This window comes from Drosophila eugracilis, unplaced genomic scaffold, assembly GCF_018153835.1.
Source record: "Drosophila eugracilis isolate 14026-0451.02 unplaced genomic scaffold, ASM1815383v1 contig_764, whole genome shotgun sequence".
Taxonomy (NCBI): domain Eukaryota; kingdom Metazoa; phylum Arthropoda; class Insecta; order Diptera; family Drosophilidae; genus Drosophila; species Drosophila eugracilis.
Window position 1 is genome coordinate 646,621 of NW_024573661.1, and position 17,358 is coordinate 663,978.

The window sequence follows — 17,358 nt, forward strand, 5'->3', positions numbered from 1 at the left end:
AATCATTTTTAAGTTAAAAAAATTGTTTAAAAATTACCTTTATCCATGTATTTTCCTGTTAAAAATTTGTATCTGTTTTGGTAAATACCTTCTACCTTACATAGGTAATAAAGTTATAAATTTCCCTGTACTTATTATTTTCCAAAAATGTTACTGTTTATAGGAATTTTTTAACATTGTCGTCCAAAGATCCATTACTGGGGATTTTATTCATCGTTTCGACCCCGGTATTGATGGTGATTTAAATTATAACGTTATTTTCTAATTTATAAATATTTAACTAAAAATAAAGATAAATCAATAATTAAACAGGTAAAACCCTTTGAAATCCCTTAAAAACCTTCATCTCCATTTTGATCGCATAGTTTACGTTTATTTTGTAAGAGAAATGTCTAGAACACCAATAAAGTAAATTCTGTGGCAAACGAGTGGGATTATTGTTATTAAATGTCCACTTGTCGATTGCGTTTTATTGCTTTTGATGGCCTTTCTTGACTTAAGAATATGTTTATATAAATACCAGTAATATGAGTATATTAACCATTTCGGCTATGAAAAAAGATTCTACAATCGAAATGCCGTTCCTATAACAGTTGTAATTGATTATGAGTATTTGCCTCGATTTGTTTTTTTTTTTTTTTTTTTGGTAAGTAATTCGTTACAGTTGGATAATGGTTTCACAAAGAACATAATACTGCGCATTTGCAACAGATCGGTTATCGTTAGGATACTATATAACCCATATACCATATTCGTACAATAGGAAAACAATCGAAAATAGCTGCTACGTACTAATCAACAAATGTTATTCTCCTCGCCGTCGGTTATTTGTAATTTTTAAATATTTCTTAAATATTTTCAAGCACTTTGAATACATATTTACGTGGCTTAATAATTAAATTGAATTTTCGTATTTAAATTGTGTGTACGTTTTCAACGGAATCTCAAAATTGCAAGGAAGATGTTTGTCTGTTTAGTAGTTTTTATGCGTAACTCTAGAACAATATAGCTAAAGATCGGGAATTGTGCTATATAATAAGGCAAATCAAGTAAAAATAATAAAAAATAAAAACAAAAGGAAATCATAATTTTGCTGGGGTTTCGTTTATTTTTTCGTATCAATTCTTAGCTAATAAATTCTGCTAGAAAATTATAAAATTAAAAATTCTTTTAAGAATAATATCGAGATTAATGTTTGATTTTGTAGTTTTTGTTTTGGTATTTTACAAATCGAAATTACAGGACTACTAAAATGAATTTGACTAAGTTACGAAAAAAACAATGAAGATTTATTAAAGTTTAAATCTAAACAAGGTTCGAGGCCCGAGCTGAGGGAAGTTAACTTGGCTAGAAATTTGCACAAAGTGGATATGTCTTTGCGTGGATTTTGGAAAACTTAACTGGCTTTGTCAACTCTGGCTTGGTCCCTTCCCCAGCTGAAAGCCTTTTCTTTAAATTCACATAGTCCGAAACTAAACATTAGAAACTAGTTTACCTTTTTAAGCTAATCGTTTTGATGCATCTCACATAAAAAATAATGTACATTGGTTTTATGTTCTAATTTGTATAAACTATGTCTGCGCTTTTCTCCTTTCCTACTTTCTCTCTTCCTCTTGGTTTTTGTTACCCCCGAATAACAACAAATTGAACAGCTTTATGAATTTTGGTTTTTCGTCTAACCACTTCTAGGATCTCCACGAGTTTTGGTGTTACGTTCCCTTCCTACTAATGAACTTTACCCTTGACCCCTATACGGTTTCGCACTGTACAAAGGGCAAAGGCGTAGAGGTATGTTTGTATGAGTTATAAGATGATCTCCGTCGAGCTCTGCTGCAGTGGATCGCACTGATAGGTCTCGGAATTTGGTACGGGCGAGTACTTGGTGTTTCTCTGCTTGCTGCCCGGAGCTGAAGGATTCAAAGGTGCAGCCGTGGTGGTGGTGTAGCTATAGGTGGTTCCACATCCATTCAAACTGGTAACAGTGCTGACTAGTCCAGGTCCTGGATATTTGGCCACTGTCACCACACTGGCCGTTAGAGTGGCTGTTGAGGAGTCATTACTTCCCACGATTCCTGGACACTTTTTGGCAGTGGTTTTCCTGCGCACTGGCGTCTCCTGCAGCACAGCCGACTTCCTTATGGTCTGCTGCAGCAGGGCATTCACATCGATTGCTGGCCAGGCGACCAGCGAGACACTTCGTCATAAGGAATTGTCCACGGGAGAAGAGCCGCGTTTGTGTTTGCCATGGGGATTGCGATTCCAGTGCTTGCAGGACGGTGGCTCCACTTCCTTTTCCTTTACATTCTTCGCCTCTTTCTTCTCCAGCTTATCCTTTTTATCCTCTTCTTTGATGGGAAAAGAGTTGCCTCCTCCGGCGGTGGAAGACAGCGAAAAGTATTCCGCGGACTGGCTCAGGGAGGAGGCATCTGCATCGGTGAGGTTGCCTCCGCCGTTATCACTTCTCATGGTGTGATCTCCATGATCCTGCTCCATAAAGGAAGAACGATGCGTGCTGAGGGGCGTCAACGTACTACTGTGCATATCGTCACCCTCTTGCGATGGAGTTATGGTATGGTCGGCTGCTGTACAAAAACTTTCCCTTTGGCCCGTAGTTTCGTCGTCCTCGTCATCCGCTTCCTCCTCTTCCTCATCCTCCTGAGAACAGGAGCCACAACAGCAGCTGGAATTATGACAAGAGCAGAAACTGGCTCTACGGGTACCCGAAATGCATTGGTGACACTCCGCCGAAACGGTCATTTCATGGTGGGCCTCCAGATCCTCATCCAAACTGCTGCAGGAGCATGAACTCGAACAGCTGCTGCAATAATCCTGCCCAGCCTCAGCTATAAATCGTTTTCTCTTGATCCGTACACATTCATTTCGCGCTGGAGCGGAGGCAGGATTACCCCTTTTCGTGGAGCTACTGGAACTGTTCGTTACGCCTGGCTGAGTCAGTTGAGTTTCATCCTCGGGTATGTGAGATCCCATCCGCACATCGTCATCGTCATCGTCATGGGACAGTTCATCGGTTTCAATGGTGGTATTGGAATTCAACGAACCCCTCCTGTGATGACGATGTTGCTCACGTAGAGGAGCCATTATAATGGGTTTTCACGCCTTCGCTGGCCACCTTATATGGGAAATTGGAGGTGGCCGTGCTGCTGTTGTTCTCGTCACCATCCTCGCTCATCGTGGCCGCATCGATTTCTATGGCTATGGCCTGTTGATGCATCGCCTCCTCGCTGGAGTCCAAGGAAGACTTGTTGTTGTTTGATGGAAGCATTTGTTTGTGATTCGACTGTTTGACTTGCAGATGCTGCGGATTATGATGGTGGTGACTCCTCTTCTGGTGCAGCACAGCCCGCCTCTTTGTGCTCCTGTAGTGGCAATGATGATGATGGTGATGATGCCTGTGGGGATTGCAGTGGCAGTGGTGATGGTGAGTGGTGATCACACAACAGCAACTGCCGGCGCCCTCCAATCTAGTTTGGGTGGCGTTATTTCGCTTTCTGCGACAGCAGACGCTCGCCTCCTGACCGCCAATCAGTCTCTGCTCCTTGGAAGCCGGGGAATGGACAATGACGACCTCCAATGCAGCTGCCATGCTGCTATCATCCTTACTCTTGCCACTGCCTCCTGGTCTGGGCAACATCTTGTTATTATTGTGATATTGAAACGCACGATTATCGTGGCACTGACCAAAGTCCAGCACCTTGAAGTGCTCGTCATCCGCCCGAGCCGTGAGCAGATGATCGTCACCGCTGCTGCTCACTGTTACGGGCAACGAGAGCTGATGCTCTTCGGAATGGGATGTATGTAAGTCGTGGTGATGGTTATGCTGTGGCTGTTCTTCGGGGGCAAACTGCTAATCGCCGCGGCGCAGGTCTCGCGGCTTGGAATTCTTACGGTAGAACCATACCTGTGACAGGATCGCAATGTCCAAACTGACCTGAAAAGTAGAAAGCATTTATTTAGTATTTGTTTGGAAGAAACCGAGATGGGAAGACTTACCTGCAGTGTGCCACAGATCCAGAACTGCGATGGCGCTTTCCTAACAATAAAATAACCAGTCTTAAACATATCACCAAGCGTCCACATGATCACCATGTGTATGCTCATTCCATATGTTGATTTATTCTTAAAGTTGCGCAGAAATTGTGGCGCCCCTATAAAGAAAAAGATATTTATTAAAAGATGAATAGCATTAGATATTATGGATGACTCACCCAACATGGCCTCAGTGAAGACGGCCACAAAGCCCATGGATTCCATGAACCAATGCACGGACAGCATCAGATATGTTATGGCGGCTCCAACGGCCCACACGACGAGCATGAAGTCCAGATACGATTGGAAGTCTGTCCAGCTCCAAAAGTATTTAAAGTCCAGATCTGAAAGGAGAAATCAGCATAAGTTATAGGAACTAAATTCCAGTCAAGCAATGTTGATTTAAGAAAAGATATCCCTCACTCAAACACTGCCATTGGCATACGACCTGTTATACAAATCATTATCTTCATAAACTATCTAAAAAGTATCAAGAAAACTATTAAATTTATTCCAAAATATCAACCTTTTATGCTCTACTAAAAGGGCCCTACAATGAAATCCAGCCATTAAACAAACTGTTATTTAGCCACAATAAGGAAGCCAAAGGTCATGACCCAACCATTTTCAGTTCTATAAATTGCCAACGTACTAGACCCTATATCAGAGCAATGACTGAAGATGTGGCAAGCCATTTGGAAATCAATTTTCATTATCTTAGCCTACTTTTAGGCGCTGCACAATTTACGACAAGCCTTGTACACCAGTACAAAATCGAAAGAAGCCCAAGGCGTGCCAATATAATTAGCACAAGTCGTCGGTGTGGGCGTCCATTGGTTCTGCTCGCTGGTTCATTGATCAATTTGCCGCCCTGAAAGCTGCGCCTCCTAACCCAGTTTCTTGCCTCTTTTTTTCTGCTTACTGATAAGACGTAATGAAGGAGAAGAAATAAATGCGGACAGCAAACGAGCGAGTCGCTCCATAAAGATATAGTAAGATAAAAAGAACAGAAGGTGGAGCTTTGGTAATGGAATAGCAATCTTCTAACTTCTGTTTTTCCTTCTCCTACTTTATTTCAATCTATTTTGGAAGACTGGGCTACAGGAAATTGCCGTCAATTGGCTGAAAAGTTTGCAATACCTCGTAGTGATGGAGCATATTGGTTTACTCTTCTTAATACAAGCATCTAAACTACCTCACAAAACCATTCTTTCCCCCGTTGACTCACCATTGAGATAGTGCCGGGAGCGAACGCGCTTTAATACGCTTCCTCCCGCTTCAGTGGAAATAGAGGCGCCCGTATCCGTGTCCGTCATCACTTTGGGCAAATGCAGTTCATCGCCTGGAAAGAGGGGGGGTTACAGTTGACATGTTTATCCGCCGGTTGACAGTTTTATAATATACAACTGATATGGGACTCACCTCGTAGGGCGTGCTCGCGGTTATTGGCGTTAACCCGCTTCACCTTCACGCACAGATGGATCATCAGGAACATGGTCACGTTCATCACGACACTCTGCACCAGCAATGGAAGCTCATAGCGGCTGGAGAACCTAAAAAATCAGAACAGAACAGAAAATCGGGTAAAGGTCAATCGGAAAGGTCAACAGAAAATGACATTTTAATTGAGTTGCACTATCGAGATGTAAATGTGTCCTTGGATGGATTTCAGTGAATTTAGAGGGGAGTTTATAAATAGGAGGTTGATTAGGAAACCGAAAGCATTTGAATGGTACAGTAGTAATACCTTAATAGTAGAAAGTAAATAATAATTCTTTATAGCCAAAACCCATTAAAAAGGTATGTTTATTTATCACTTCTGAGTTGACAACTGCTCCTAATTTGATGCATAATGTAGCGTTAAGTACAGCTAATTGACAGGTGCTTGGAAGGCGCCCAACAAGTGATTGATGTGCCGCCCAGCCGAACAGCATAATTCACTTCGGTACCGAATCGATTATGTGGCCCTAATGTAGATATTTTCCACATGAAGGGATGAGGAAATCCCCAGGACTGTGTCAAGCGACACTGTCATAAATCCGACAGATGCCAAGTGGGTGCAAAAAGGGTCCCCGAGAGCTGCACAAACAACAAACAATGAAGGGAACGTGTTGAGCGGCTGGCAAGGCCCCAAACAAAAGCCGAACAAACCAAAAGGCAAGTCCACAGATTTGCTGGGGATTTGTTGGGATGAAAGTCCTCAATGTCCAACAGAAACTCATTCCCAAGTGTTATTAAAAAAATGCGACAATTTGTTTGGCATTTCGCTGCTGACGATTTGTGCGTCCAACTGGGTTATACTGAAAGCCACAGCTGTCGTTCGAAATCACTTCAGATAGCATACATTTCCGCGTTGCTTTCGATTACCAGATAGTAAAATGGGGCCCAGTAGCACCCACCTCTTTTGGCATTTGGCTCTGGCATGTCAGGGAAATCGAATTACCAGTTGGGCCAAGTCAATGCCATTCCATGGCTTCAAGCGAATCACCACATAAATCGACTTTAAACGACATGCAAAACACATTTTCATTTCACTTTCGTTAGCGGAATTGTAAAAGTATTAGATTTCCAGGCAGTTGATTAAAGGTTAAGGGCATAATTTATAGGTTTTATTGCATTTAAGAGTTAACTTTAACATGAAGTAGCATCTTATGAGTTCTCTTTGATCTTGGAATCAGATTGGAATGCCTTTTCAAGAAGCGTCAAGCTTAAAAATAGTTTCCAAACTAAACTCTCAACTAGAGTTCCCAGAAAGCCACTTCAACTTCTGTTAAACTTAACAAACCTCATTTATAAACTACTTTAGCTTCGACTCATTTTGCTGGCTTTTGAGAGTCATAAGGACTAAGCATGCTTTCTGAGTTTGTATAACAACTGCAATTTTCAGCAATGTTAACATTTTCACTGCAAACATTCCAATTTGTAGCCATGAAAGGAGAAAACTAACAGTCCAAACGTTTGGCTTTACCTTTTTAAATTGGCAAAAACACCTGGCACCTCCCGCCCCCCCACTGGCCTAACATTTTGCACGCTTCAACGTGTAAAATATGTCGTAAAAAATCGATAAAATTCTATACGTGCCTTACAAACATACAGACAGTCAGTCGTGCATACATAGACCCTGCCACATTTGGCGGCGTGCCTGCGAGAGCCCGAAATGTAAACAAAAATTTTCCAACTACCTAACCACTTTTCCCGTTTTTCACCTGCATAGGTTCAGGGGGCTCACTTTCACTGGCAATTTGCTCGAATAGCCGCAGCAATTTCACTAAATAGGTGAGCCCCAAAAATGTCACTTAGGCTTGATGAAACTTTTATTGATAGAATTTGTCGGCGGGGCTGGCAAATTAAGTCACCAAAATGGAGCCAAGCAATTTGCAGGCTGTCGTACATATGTGTGAAGGAAGGGCTTTGTTCGGTGCTAACCTTTAGTGTCTGTTCTAGACATAATTAAAATTCCGTGTTGCCTTTAGAGAATTGTTTACTCAAGTGTGAGTGGGTCGGTGGTTTTTGTCTGCCTGAAGTACAGTGGTTATCATAATAATAATAATATTAATAAATTTTAGTTTAATTAAAGAATTTAAAAGCCATGCATACTGATTAAAAGCAAGAAATATTGCTTCATTGTCAACAAAATGTTAAGTTTTAAAACCAATTTAAATTTAGCCTAAAAGTATGCTTTAAAATGCTAAAACAAAGTAATTTAAAGCCTCTAGAGACATATATGACACCTCCCCTTACAGTTTCGACCCCAACTGTATGTGATTTCGTTTAAGCCAAGGCTAGCACCATTGCGCTTAACACAAATTTCATTTGGCTTAACGTTGGCATGGAAGGGGAAGCCTGTAAGTAGGCTACACTCGGCGTGGACAAAAGTCCTCATCATTGTCTCACTGCTGAAGGGCTCCTAACTAACGGAACCGAAAGCACTCAAGTCCGTACATTCCGCTTATTTCGGAACCCCATTCTGAGAGAGAGTGTTGACCATGTTCGAGGACTGCCTGCCTCGAAACTGAGACCGAGACTCGTGTAAACACACAAGTTGACGCCTGATGAGCCGAGGGACAAACGGAACCTACAACCAAAGCATAATTTTTCCCACAACCCATTCAGTTCAGTGAATGAATGAATGGATGGAATGGATTGCCCGCCACTGATGATGATGAATGCCCATAACTGGGTCGATCTAAAACCTAGATGGATTTTTGTTGTGCGCCGAGCTAAGCTGCTCGGAATGACCTTGTCGGGGATAAAGGATAAAGTGACGATGAACTAAAGAACAAACCTACAATGGACTGAATAATAAGTGTTCTACTCGAGATTGTTTTAAATTACCTAAAAATTTGGATATTTTAATATAGATATATAAAAGTATTGACATCCGAATGAGGCTCAATTTAACTTCCAAACAAAAAAATGTGCGGTAAAAACCTAAAATAAAGCAAAGAACATGAAAACTGTTATACGAGCACCAAAGATGGCATCTGAAACTGTTGTATCCCGAGAAAATCACCATGAAAATTGAACAATAAATATTTTATTATATCATTTGATTTGCTCAATGAAAATTAATGCGAGCCGAGAACACCCACATGGCGATAAGCCCATAAAACCCCAAAACCGAAACACAAACAATAGATGCCAGCTATCTATGAGTGTGTATGTGAGAGTTTAGCCGGGGAAACACTTCTATTTACGCCCCCAGAAAAGCCACAGCCAGAAGCGCTGGCGGAAATAGAGTCTGGAGCCCAGATGGCAAACAAAGTCATGGATAAAAGCCACCAGGCGAGGCCGCAATCGAAAAAGGAAAACAAATGGAAACCAAGTGGAGAAAAACAATTCGCTGATTTGCATATGAGCATGAAAATTGTAGCCAGTTCACTGGCAGATATGTAATATCGAAATATTTATTCCCCTTCAGATGGAAAGTTCAACTTTTGAGCTAACTCAGTTACTTGCCGATTTGCATATCATTTCTTTCACTGACCTACCACACTTTCTTATATCCGGCAATGCAGTAGTCATTCCGCTTATCGAATGAAAAAATTGAAAGTCATGCGCCTTAAAGGCTCAACGAAATGTGTCAATGACGTTTTGGGGGCCACATCTGCTTCTCGAAGTCAAACCAAGCGTGATAATGCTGTTTAAAACTTTTCTGTAGCGTTTTTTTAACTGAGCATGGGATTAAATGGGGTAGAGCTTGTGGATCGAGCGCAGTGCAGAGCCAACTTATGCGTGAAAAATAATCGATATGCGGTTGAAAACTTTTGTATGCAAGTTTCGGTTGGCTGGGGGATTATTGGGATAGTCTCAGGTGTTGTGAATAACTTGTGTTGATTACTGTTTGGATTTCTAAGCCTTTTTCTAGGAGACAGAATTCCATAAAATACACATTTGAATATCAAGTTTTGTTATCTGTTTACTAAATGTAAAAATTTCGATCATTAAAAGCTAAAATTGACTGTTATACAAACTGTTATACTCTTTACGACTGTTATACAAACTGTTATAATATACAAATGTTCTTGTTTTTGAAAACAAGCATTAAAACAAAAAGCTTTGGCTTATAATACAAAAATAAATACGACTGTTATACAAACTGTTATAATATAAAGTATTTGTTTAAAACTTTACGTATTACAATAATAATACTTTGTTATTACTGTTATATAAATGACTGTTAACAAATATTCTTTATTATAAAGAAATTTACAACTTTCCTCCAAACAACCTTATTTAATATGCACATAAGTCAGCAAATTCTCAATGGAGCTTAAAAGCCGATGAGCGGCCACACGAAACTGGCCAAAAGTTATAAAAGCCTCTTATTTAGCCAGCCGCCCATGCCAACAAAATCAATGAACTTAGCTTTCTGGGACCATTAAACATTAAAGCAATGTTGCTGCGATGAAATTGAATATTCCTTAAGTTTGTCAGCCCCACGCAGATAATCTCCGTTTCTGGCTGGCAGAAATCTATTCTAATTGAGAAATTTAAATCTCTGGGCGTCGACTTTGAGCAAACATTTGCGTCAGCCAACGTCGCACATTTCTCGCATGCAAAGAAGCCGCATGATTGTTCATTCAGCTGGCCAAAGCCGTAAACATTGACGGCACTGTTTAGACTTTTCGATTAGTTGTGCTTCCTCTCTGAAATTTTACGCCAACGCCAGCATGTTTTGAGTCTTGTAAGAGCTGAGATTCATTGCAAAATGCCAAGTAAGAACCTTCAGGAACGGCACCTGACTTTGGCTTGGCATTAAAATTCAATTAGGGCAACGTCTCCGGCCATAAAGCACAACAAAGGCAAAAGATTAACGTTGTGGAGTGTCTTTTAATTGTCCGTCCTTTCAGCACCTGTGACGCAAGCATTTAGGGATTGTCCCACAGCACGAAATGTGTCGTGGACGGCTTTTGGGGCAGCTCTCTTTTTAATTTCGTAAAAATCTTCAACCACAAATACATTTAATTTCAAGATAAGACCGCGTTGCTTGACCTTTGACTCCAACCGCACCCAGGTTATCAGAGCTTTGCCCCTGCAAAACTTTCGCCTGAAATGGAACCTAACCGATTGAGATAATGCCAATCGATTGAAGATGGAGGGAAGAGGCCTCTCTACGGCCATCAAGCCTCTAAAACTATGAAATGTAATGCCAGAGATAACCCCTGGGTTCATTCATTCGAATGGGAGAGGCCATCCAAACTGATAATTGCCACAATTAAGTAGCTAGTTTCGGGAGAAGGGCTGAGCTCACAATTAGAACGATTAATTGCTAAAGTGGTATACTGCTATATGCCAGTTGAGGGTTTTTTTACAAAACAAAAAAGCCCTACAAAGAAATTATCTCTGCTTAGTTACTGCTTAAAACTGAGTGTTTATGCAAGCCAATAAACGGATTTGCTAATTCCAAGGCAAATTATATTCGCCTCGTTTGTATAACAGAAAGATAATATTTAATATAAACTGTACTAAAGAGGGAATATAAGTTATTCTCTAGGGTGTTTTCAGTGGTTTTTAACCTTTTTTTTTATTATTATTATAAAAAATATTAATGATAAGCTGATAACACATTAATGAGCCTTTCAAAAGTATCGAATATTTTGATTGTTTTATCGAAAACATCGATTGTTTTTCTGAACTAGACGCTTGTAAAGCCTAGTATTTCTTCAAGCACTATAAAAATATACTAAGATAAGCTAGTAAATCATCAATCTCTCCAAAGTATCGATGATTTCGTTGTTTTTCTGAACTAGCCGTTCCAGTAGGTTGCAAAGTTTAGTATTTCCCTAAAAACCATATTTAGTTTGAAGCTAAAAACCCCTTTCAGCAAAAGATTGCGTAAGCTTTGTTGCTCCCCAACAAGTTTACACGAAATTCAACTTGAATTTCAAGTGCTCTTAAAAGTTGACAGGCGAACTCGTGCCGAGACGACTTCCCCATCGAAATTATAAATCTTTAGCGGTTGCTATAAATACGATCAAGTTGCCAACCGAAGTGACAAGTGCTTTGTCGTTTTTATAAAAAATAAAAGATATAAAATACGTATTATATTGTTGATAAAAACGAGAGCCCAGCTCGGGCAACATCATTATCAACCGTAACCGGTTCACAAATTCAAAAACACAAAACAAAAAACTAATTTGCATGCGATGCGAAAACAAGCGGCAACGACGACAGACCAAAAACCGTAAACATTTATGGGCCATAAGCGAGGTTTGTTGGTCAGCAAATATGTAGAAAATCCTACCACCCTCCGAAAAGGAAAACCTACCAAAAGTTAATTTGTATTGTCCTTCCACCACAAAACCCCAAACTTTCCACCCACAAACCTTGACCTTCGGCGTGAAAACGCCAAGTTTTTCGCCTTTGGAAAATTTTTTTTTAATTTTTCCTCCCATTCAGTGGGCATCGTATGTACTCTTATTAATAATAAATAAACATGGAAAGTGGGCCAAAGCTGGTATAAATAAATGTGAATGAAAGTTGGGCCTGCTTAATAAATAATTAAAAGTGTTTGATTAGATTTTAGAATGTCTTCATTTCGTTGCCTTTGTTTTTTAACCATTTTATTGATAAGCAAATTATAAATTAGCAAATAATTGTAGATAAACACAATCGTATCTATTTTATGGCCTTATCTCTAAGGCATGGCATTAGGTTACGTATTAGGGAGCGACTAAGACTCTTTGATAAGTGTTTACGTAAATAAATTAATTGGTTGAAGTAGACACAATCATCGCCTGATGGCGGGACCCGCCTTATCTTTGTACAACGCTGATAAGAGTGGGCTCTTTCTTTAAAGAGCTTCAAGTAACACAAACACCATAAACATTTACTGGGCATGGTGTACTCTTCTAGTAACTAGATTGTTGGGAAAGTGTCAGCAGGCCCTATAAAGAATCTATGATCAAATGGCTTATCAATAGGGGAAGTCTTGTCTGATTCGCTGAACAATATACTTCTGTAAATGTTTTTAAACTATAAAATATAATGAAAATTTTGCTTTAACTTTTAAATTTTAACAATAATTTTCCTTCATAATATCTGAGTAACGCGAAAACTTAAGAACTCAATTAGTCAGCAACTTTGCAGGTTATTACGTTTCCTTCTTAATTGCTGAACTTTTGAAGTATTTTAACCCGAAACTTGATTCTCATATAATTGCTGGAATAAGTTCAACGAACCCCCAAAAGTTCCCACTCTTAACCCTTCACTTTCCCCCCTTAGATCGAGTTTTATAATACAAATTGTTGGCAACAATTTGTAAAGCCATTTGTCCTGCCGCAAGTTTTGCAACATTTTAACAAATTTGAAAACTAAATTCTTTAAGTGAATATTCAAATTTACAGCTAAACTATATAGCATTTTAATTACAGTCTCGAGCGTTGCCTTAATTTTTGTTAATTTGTTAAGGGCGAACACGTCGTGTACTCCAAGCGAGCTGACAAATTGTGTAAATATTTGAGCAAATGTTGGCATGAAAATTGCAAATATAGAAATGACTGTGCTTGAGCCTTAGCTGAGCTACAGTTATATATACTGTATATATATACATCTATTGTTATATGCCCGTAATGAAAGTGTAAATTATAATTCAGACTTGTATAGTCACGCCCCACTGACCTGACCAACTTATTGAGTCATAACTTTAGCGTTTTTTTTATGCGAGGAAACCTTTTTGCGAAATTTGACTCCGCTTTGTTGACTCTGCCAATTAAATCAACTCTTGTTGGGTTAATATATCGGTTTATATATGTATAGACATTCTACTATATATAAGCAGTGCTTTCAAGCTAATAGTAAGTCTGATTCATTGGTTAGAAACTAGATATGACGCCTACATTTGGTCTAAACTATACCGAAAGTCGAATGAATCAATATCAGATCGCTTTTGTGCTTGAGAAACTTTTAATATATAATATTTAAATTTATCAAATTGAATGTTTATATACCTGTGTGTTTATAGTTTGGCATTGATTAAACAAAACATAGTTACGATATCAACATATCAATCTTAAAGTCGTTTACTTCCTATATTAACCTTTCGTAGGTCCTTGGGAAAATTCCAACCTTCTTATCTCAAGAGTAAACCCTATTCGTATCAAAAAAAACTGATTAATAAGCTATAATTTCAAGACATGATCTCATACAAAAAACCTAAGTTTTGGATTTCTGTATTTACCCGATGGGTAGAACTTTCAGTTCACTTTTATTCATATCTCCTTCTGAGCGTTAATCATACGATTAATTCTTTGTTAAATATGTTTATTTTACAATCAACCACAAAGGCTGCCACAAAGTCGATTATTATTTCCAACAATGACTTCAGATATATCATTTTCTTTGTTCCAATCACTATATGTGTTGTGGAAAGTTTTCCCCTGGGAGGAATCCCACATATACTTATCAGTAATTTATATTTCTGGCACATTAAATAAATAATTGTAATTGCCGGCAATTCATTGCGAAAGCACGAAAAGAACGTAAAATAGTTTAAGAGTTTCGTGCATTTTCACAAATTGCCAGCTGCATTTAACTATATGTGGAATGTGATGTGGCGGTACATCCATATCGCACCGATTAGTCAGAATAATAACAATTATATGTCTCGGGGGAAAAGCGAAAGGAAAAACACTAATTACCGAATGCACTGCCAAAAGTCAGGCAAAAATTAAAAACTACTTCCTATCATTGTTCTAGTCTCAGGAAAGAAAAAAAAAAGGTTTCCCAATGCATTACTCAACCTCCAAGTTGGTTTTTTATTCATAAAACCCATTGAAAACTCATCGCGTGTCAGGCCAGAACACCTACACCCACCAAGAACATCTATATACAAAGTATATTTTATTGGGATTATTCCGGGCAAAGCAAGCCTCGTTCGCTGCACAGCTGATTCGCTTTGCTCGCCGGCAACAGTTTTTTAGCTAAATAATTAATTTATTGATTGCCACCCAGGCCAGACAATTCGACGGCGTCGATGAGGGCCACCAGTTGCTCCACTCGCCTTGTTAATAATTTATTTATAGGAAGCTCGGGCTCTTCAAAAAAACGGCTTTAAACGGGGCAAACACAAACAAGCTGAAATCATACACAGAAACCAGCTGGGCAAAAGTAGTTGACCCTGATATTGCCTAGCCACAATATAAGAAACTGAATTCTGTTGAAAAAATATCAAAGTTTATTCCCAAAAAAACAATAACTTTTAGTTAATTCAATTACAATTTTTTTGGTTTTGATTGTCACAAGTCAGTTTTCTCTGGTTTAAATTGCTTTGTCACATTTTGAAAGCTATTTTGCACACTCATTCAAATTGAATTAAAAATTCATTTTGATTTATACCTCTCCCTGTCCCAAAGCGATGAATCTTATTGTGGGAGGTAGACGAATCCCTTGCTGAAGCGGGAGATCAATTCAGAGTTCTGATACATGTATATCACTTGTTATGATGAAAAAAAAGTACACATTTATGTTATGAAATTAGTCTTAAGGGTAATGCTCTTATCAATCCTCTCACTCAACATCAAGTTGTTCGAAATCATTCCCAACAATCAGCATGAAAGCTGATAAATCTACCAATAATTGTCATAAAACCCCAGCGAAAATAGCGATTATCGATGACATTGTGCCAAAAACCATATCGCAGCGTAATAAAGATAAAACCAGTTCGATAGTCCTTGGACAAATTTTCGGAATTCTATGGTCTGCAAAATCGGCCAGAAATCATGACAAAGCTATACACAGATAGGGGGTCTCAAGAGGTGGAGACCGTAAACGTCGCGACGGACCGCGAGCGAATTCCGGACGATAAGCACTTTGAATTACCCCTAGATAAGCCGAGATACTAGGTATTTGGCTGGATTAGTCACCCTATCATAGACAAGATAACAATGGGAGGGCGTTTACTTAGAGAGTTTGTGGTTATCAAACGGTAGAACAGCATTCGGAATTTTACAGATTTTAATATAAATCTTAGCTGCATATATATTTTCAAACTTAAAACTTCACTAGCACATCAGGTATTGGATTTTTCAACAATTCTAGGGTAAAATAGATTTGACAGAGGCTTTGAAAAATGTTTCCCAATATACGAAATTCTAGAAAACCTCGCAGGTGTTTATTTTCATTCGATTTTTGGATGCTGTACAGTCAAAGGGAAATAAGCATTTACACTAAGAACGCGTCTTTTCTTTCATGATTGATTTATAGCTCATAAACTGTATTATTTTGGCCCGAAATGCAAATCATCATCAGTTGGAAATCATTAGAAATGAATTTAGACATTTGATGTCTTTAAATTAAAAATTTACAAATAAATTCCTCTTGATTTTTGAGTTTAAAAGTTAGGATCAGGTATTTTACTAGTTTTTCTGTATTTTAGAAATTGGATTACTAAATTCTAATCCTAGGAAAATGTAAATACAGCAATATTATAAATAATTTTCCATCCACTTACCAGAAAAGTATTCTCAGCGAATTTGCGACCAGCAGGGCTAGGCATACGTATAGGGAGAAACCCTCCGCGTCCTGCGTCTTCTTGATCTCGATGTACTGCGGAACGTAGGGGATAACGCCGCCGATCACCATGGCAGAGGCGGCGGCCCAACCCACCACATGACCCACCGTGAGGCCCATCTCATCGTTGATGATCCAATCCATTGTGATTTATTTATGTTAATATATCCGGTTACTCGATTACTAAGTTTAGTATATAACTTTCTTGATTACAGTTGTAGTAATTATGGCTATTCTTTCGATTTTTGGATATGTGTGTATTTTTTGAATTGATTTGAATTTGAAGATTTTGTTGACTAGTTTAAAAGCCGGCGATTGGAAGTAGTCGTTGCTATTGCAGTTGCTGATTTTCGCATTTAACGCTTTTTTTTTTTTTTGGACAGTGTATGCAGGAAGGTAAGAGAGGAAGTCAGCTGAGTGTGTTGTTTTGGTTTTTCTGTCGTTTCGCTTTGATCTTCTCCTTTTGCACACGCACACACTAACGCACACCCACACAAACGATATTTATTTTCTTTCACTCTCTCGCTCTCTTTTATTTTTCTTGTGTTTTTGTTTTCCGCGTTTTTGTACGTTTTTTTTTTTTTTTTTGTTTTCTTGTATTGAATTTTCTCCGAATTTTCTCTTCCCCTTTCTCACAAATTGTCAGCGATTTTCCTGCGCACACTTTTCTGGCAGCGGAAAACACTAGACAAGAAGCAAAACGGTGCAATCACAAATCGCTCCATTTCCACGCAAACACATCAGAGCACTTCATAAATGTTCTTTGCATTTCAATTGCATTTTCCCATGTTGCCTTTTCTTTTAATTGAGTTAAATTTTTGTTGTGGTTGCAGCAGCAGCAGATGTTGTTGTTGTTATTATTATTGGTTCGGGGTATTCAACGATATTTATTCGCTTGCTAATTGTTGTCGCTTGTCGTTTTTTCCTAGGCCTTTCTATCGCTTCGTTAACACTTTCGGCACTTGGCGGTGGGCAGTTTTCCTTTTATCTCGCCTCAGTTGGCATTTTTTCTGCGAGTTTTCTGGGAAAACTATCCGCGGATCAACCGCACGCAAGCAAAAACAAAACGCAACAACAAAAACCAAAACCGACTGTCCTAGACATGGGACAAAATTGATTGACTAGTTGAGACTATCGATTTCTCAAACAATCGATTACTGTGTTATAGCCTTAACAGACCGGTAAATATTGCATGATGATGGTAGTGTTCACACTGCATTCTTGGTTTTCTCAGTTATGTTCGGCGAAGATTATGATTATGATATTATATACATATGTTTTTTAACACATCCTTTAGGA

The 17,358-nt window shown here is 38.8% G+C and overlaps 1 protein-coding gene across 1 annotated transcript; it reads right to left on the reverse strand.

Moving 5' to 3' along the window:
• Window positions 1–347: 347 nt before the first annotated feature.
• LOC108107028 lies at window positions 348–17,135 on the reverse strand. Its single transcript, XM_017214376.2, is given in 7 exon segments — window positions 348–3,111; window positions 3,113–3,949; window positions 4,012–4,166; window positions 4,227–4,391; window positions 5,276–5,389; window positions 5,470–5,600; window positions 16,001–17,135. Coding segments are annotated over 7 exon segments (2,913 nt in total). The 5' UTR covers window positions 16,204–17,135; the 3' UTR covers window positions 348–1,803.
• Window positions 17,136–17,358: the final 223 nt, after the last annotated feature.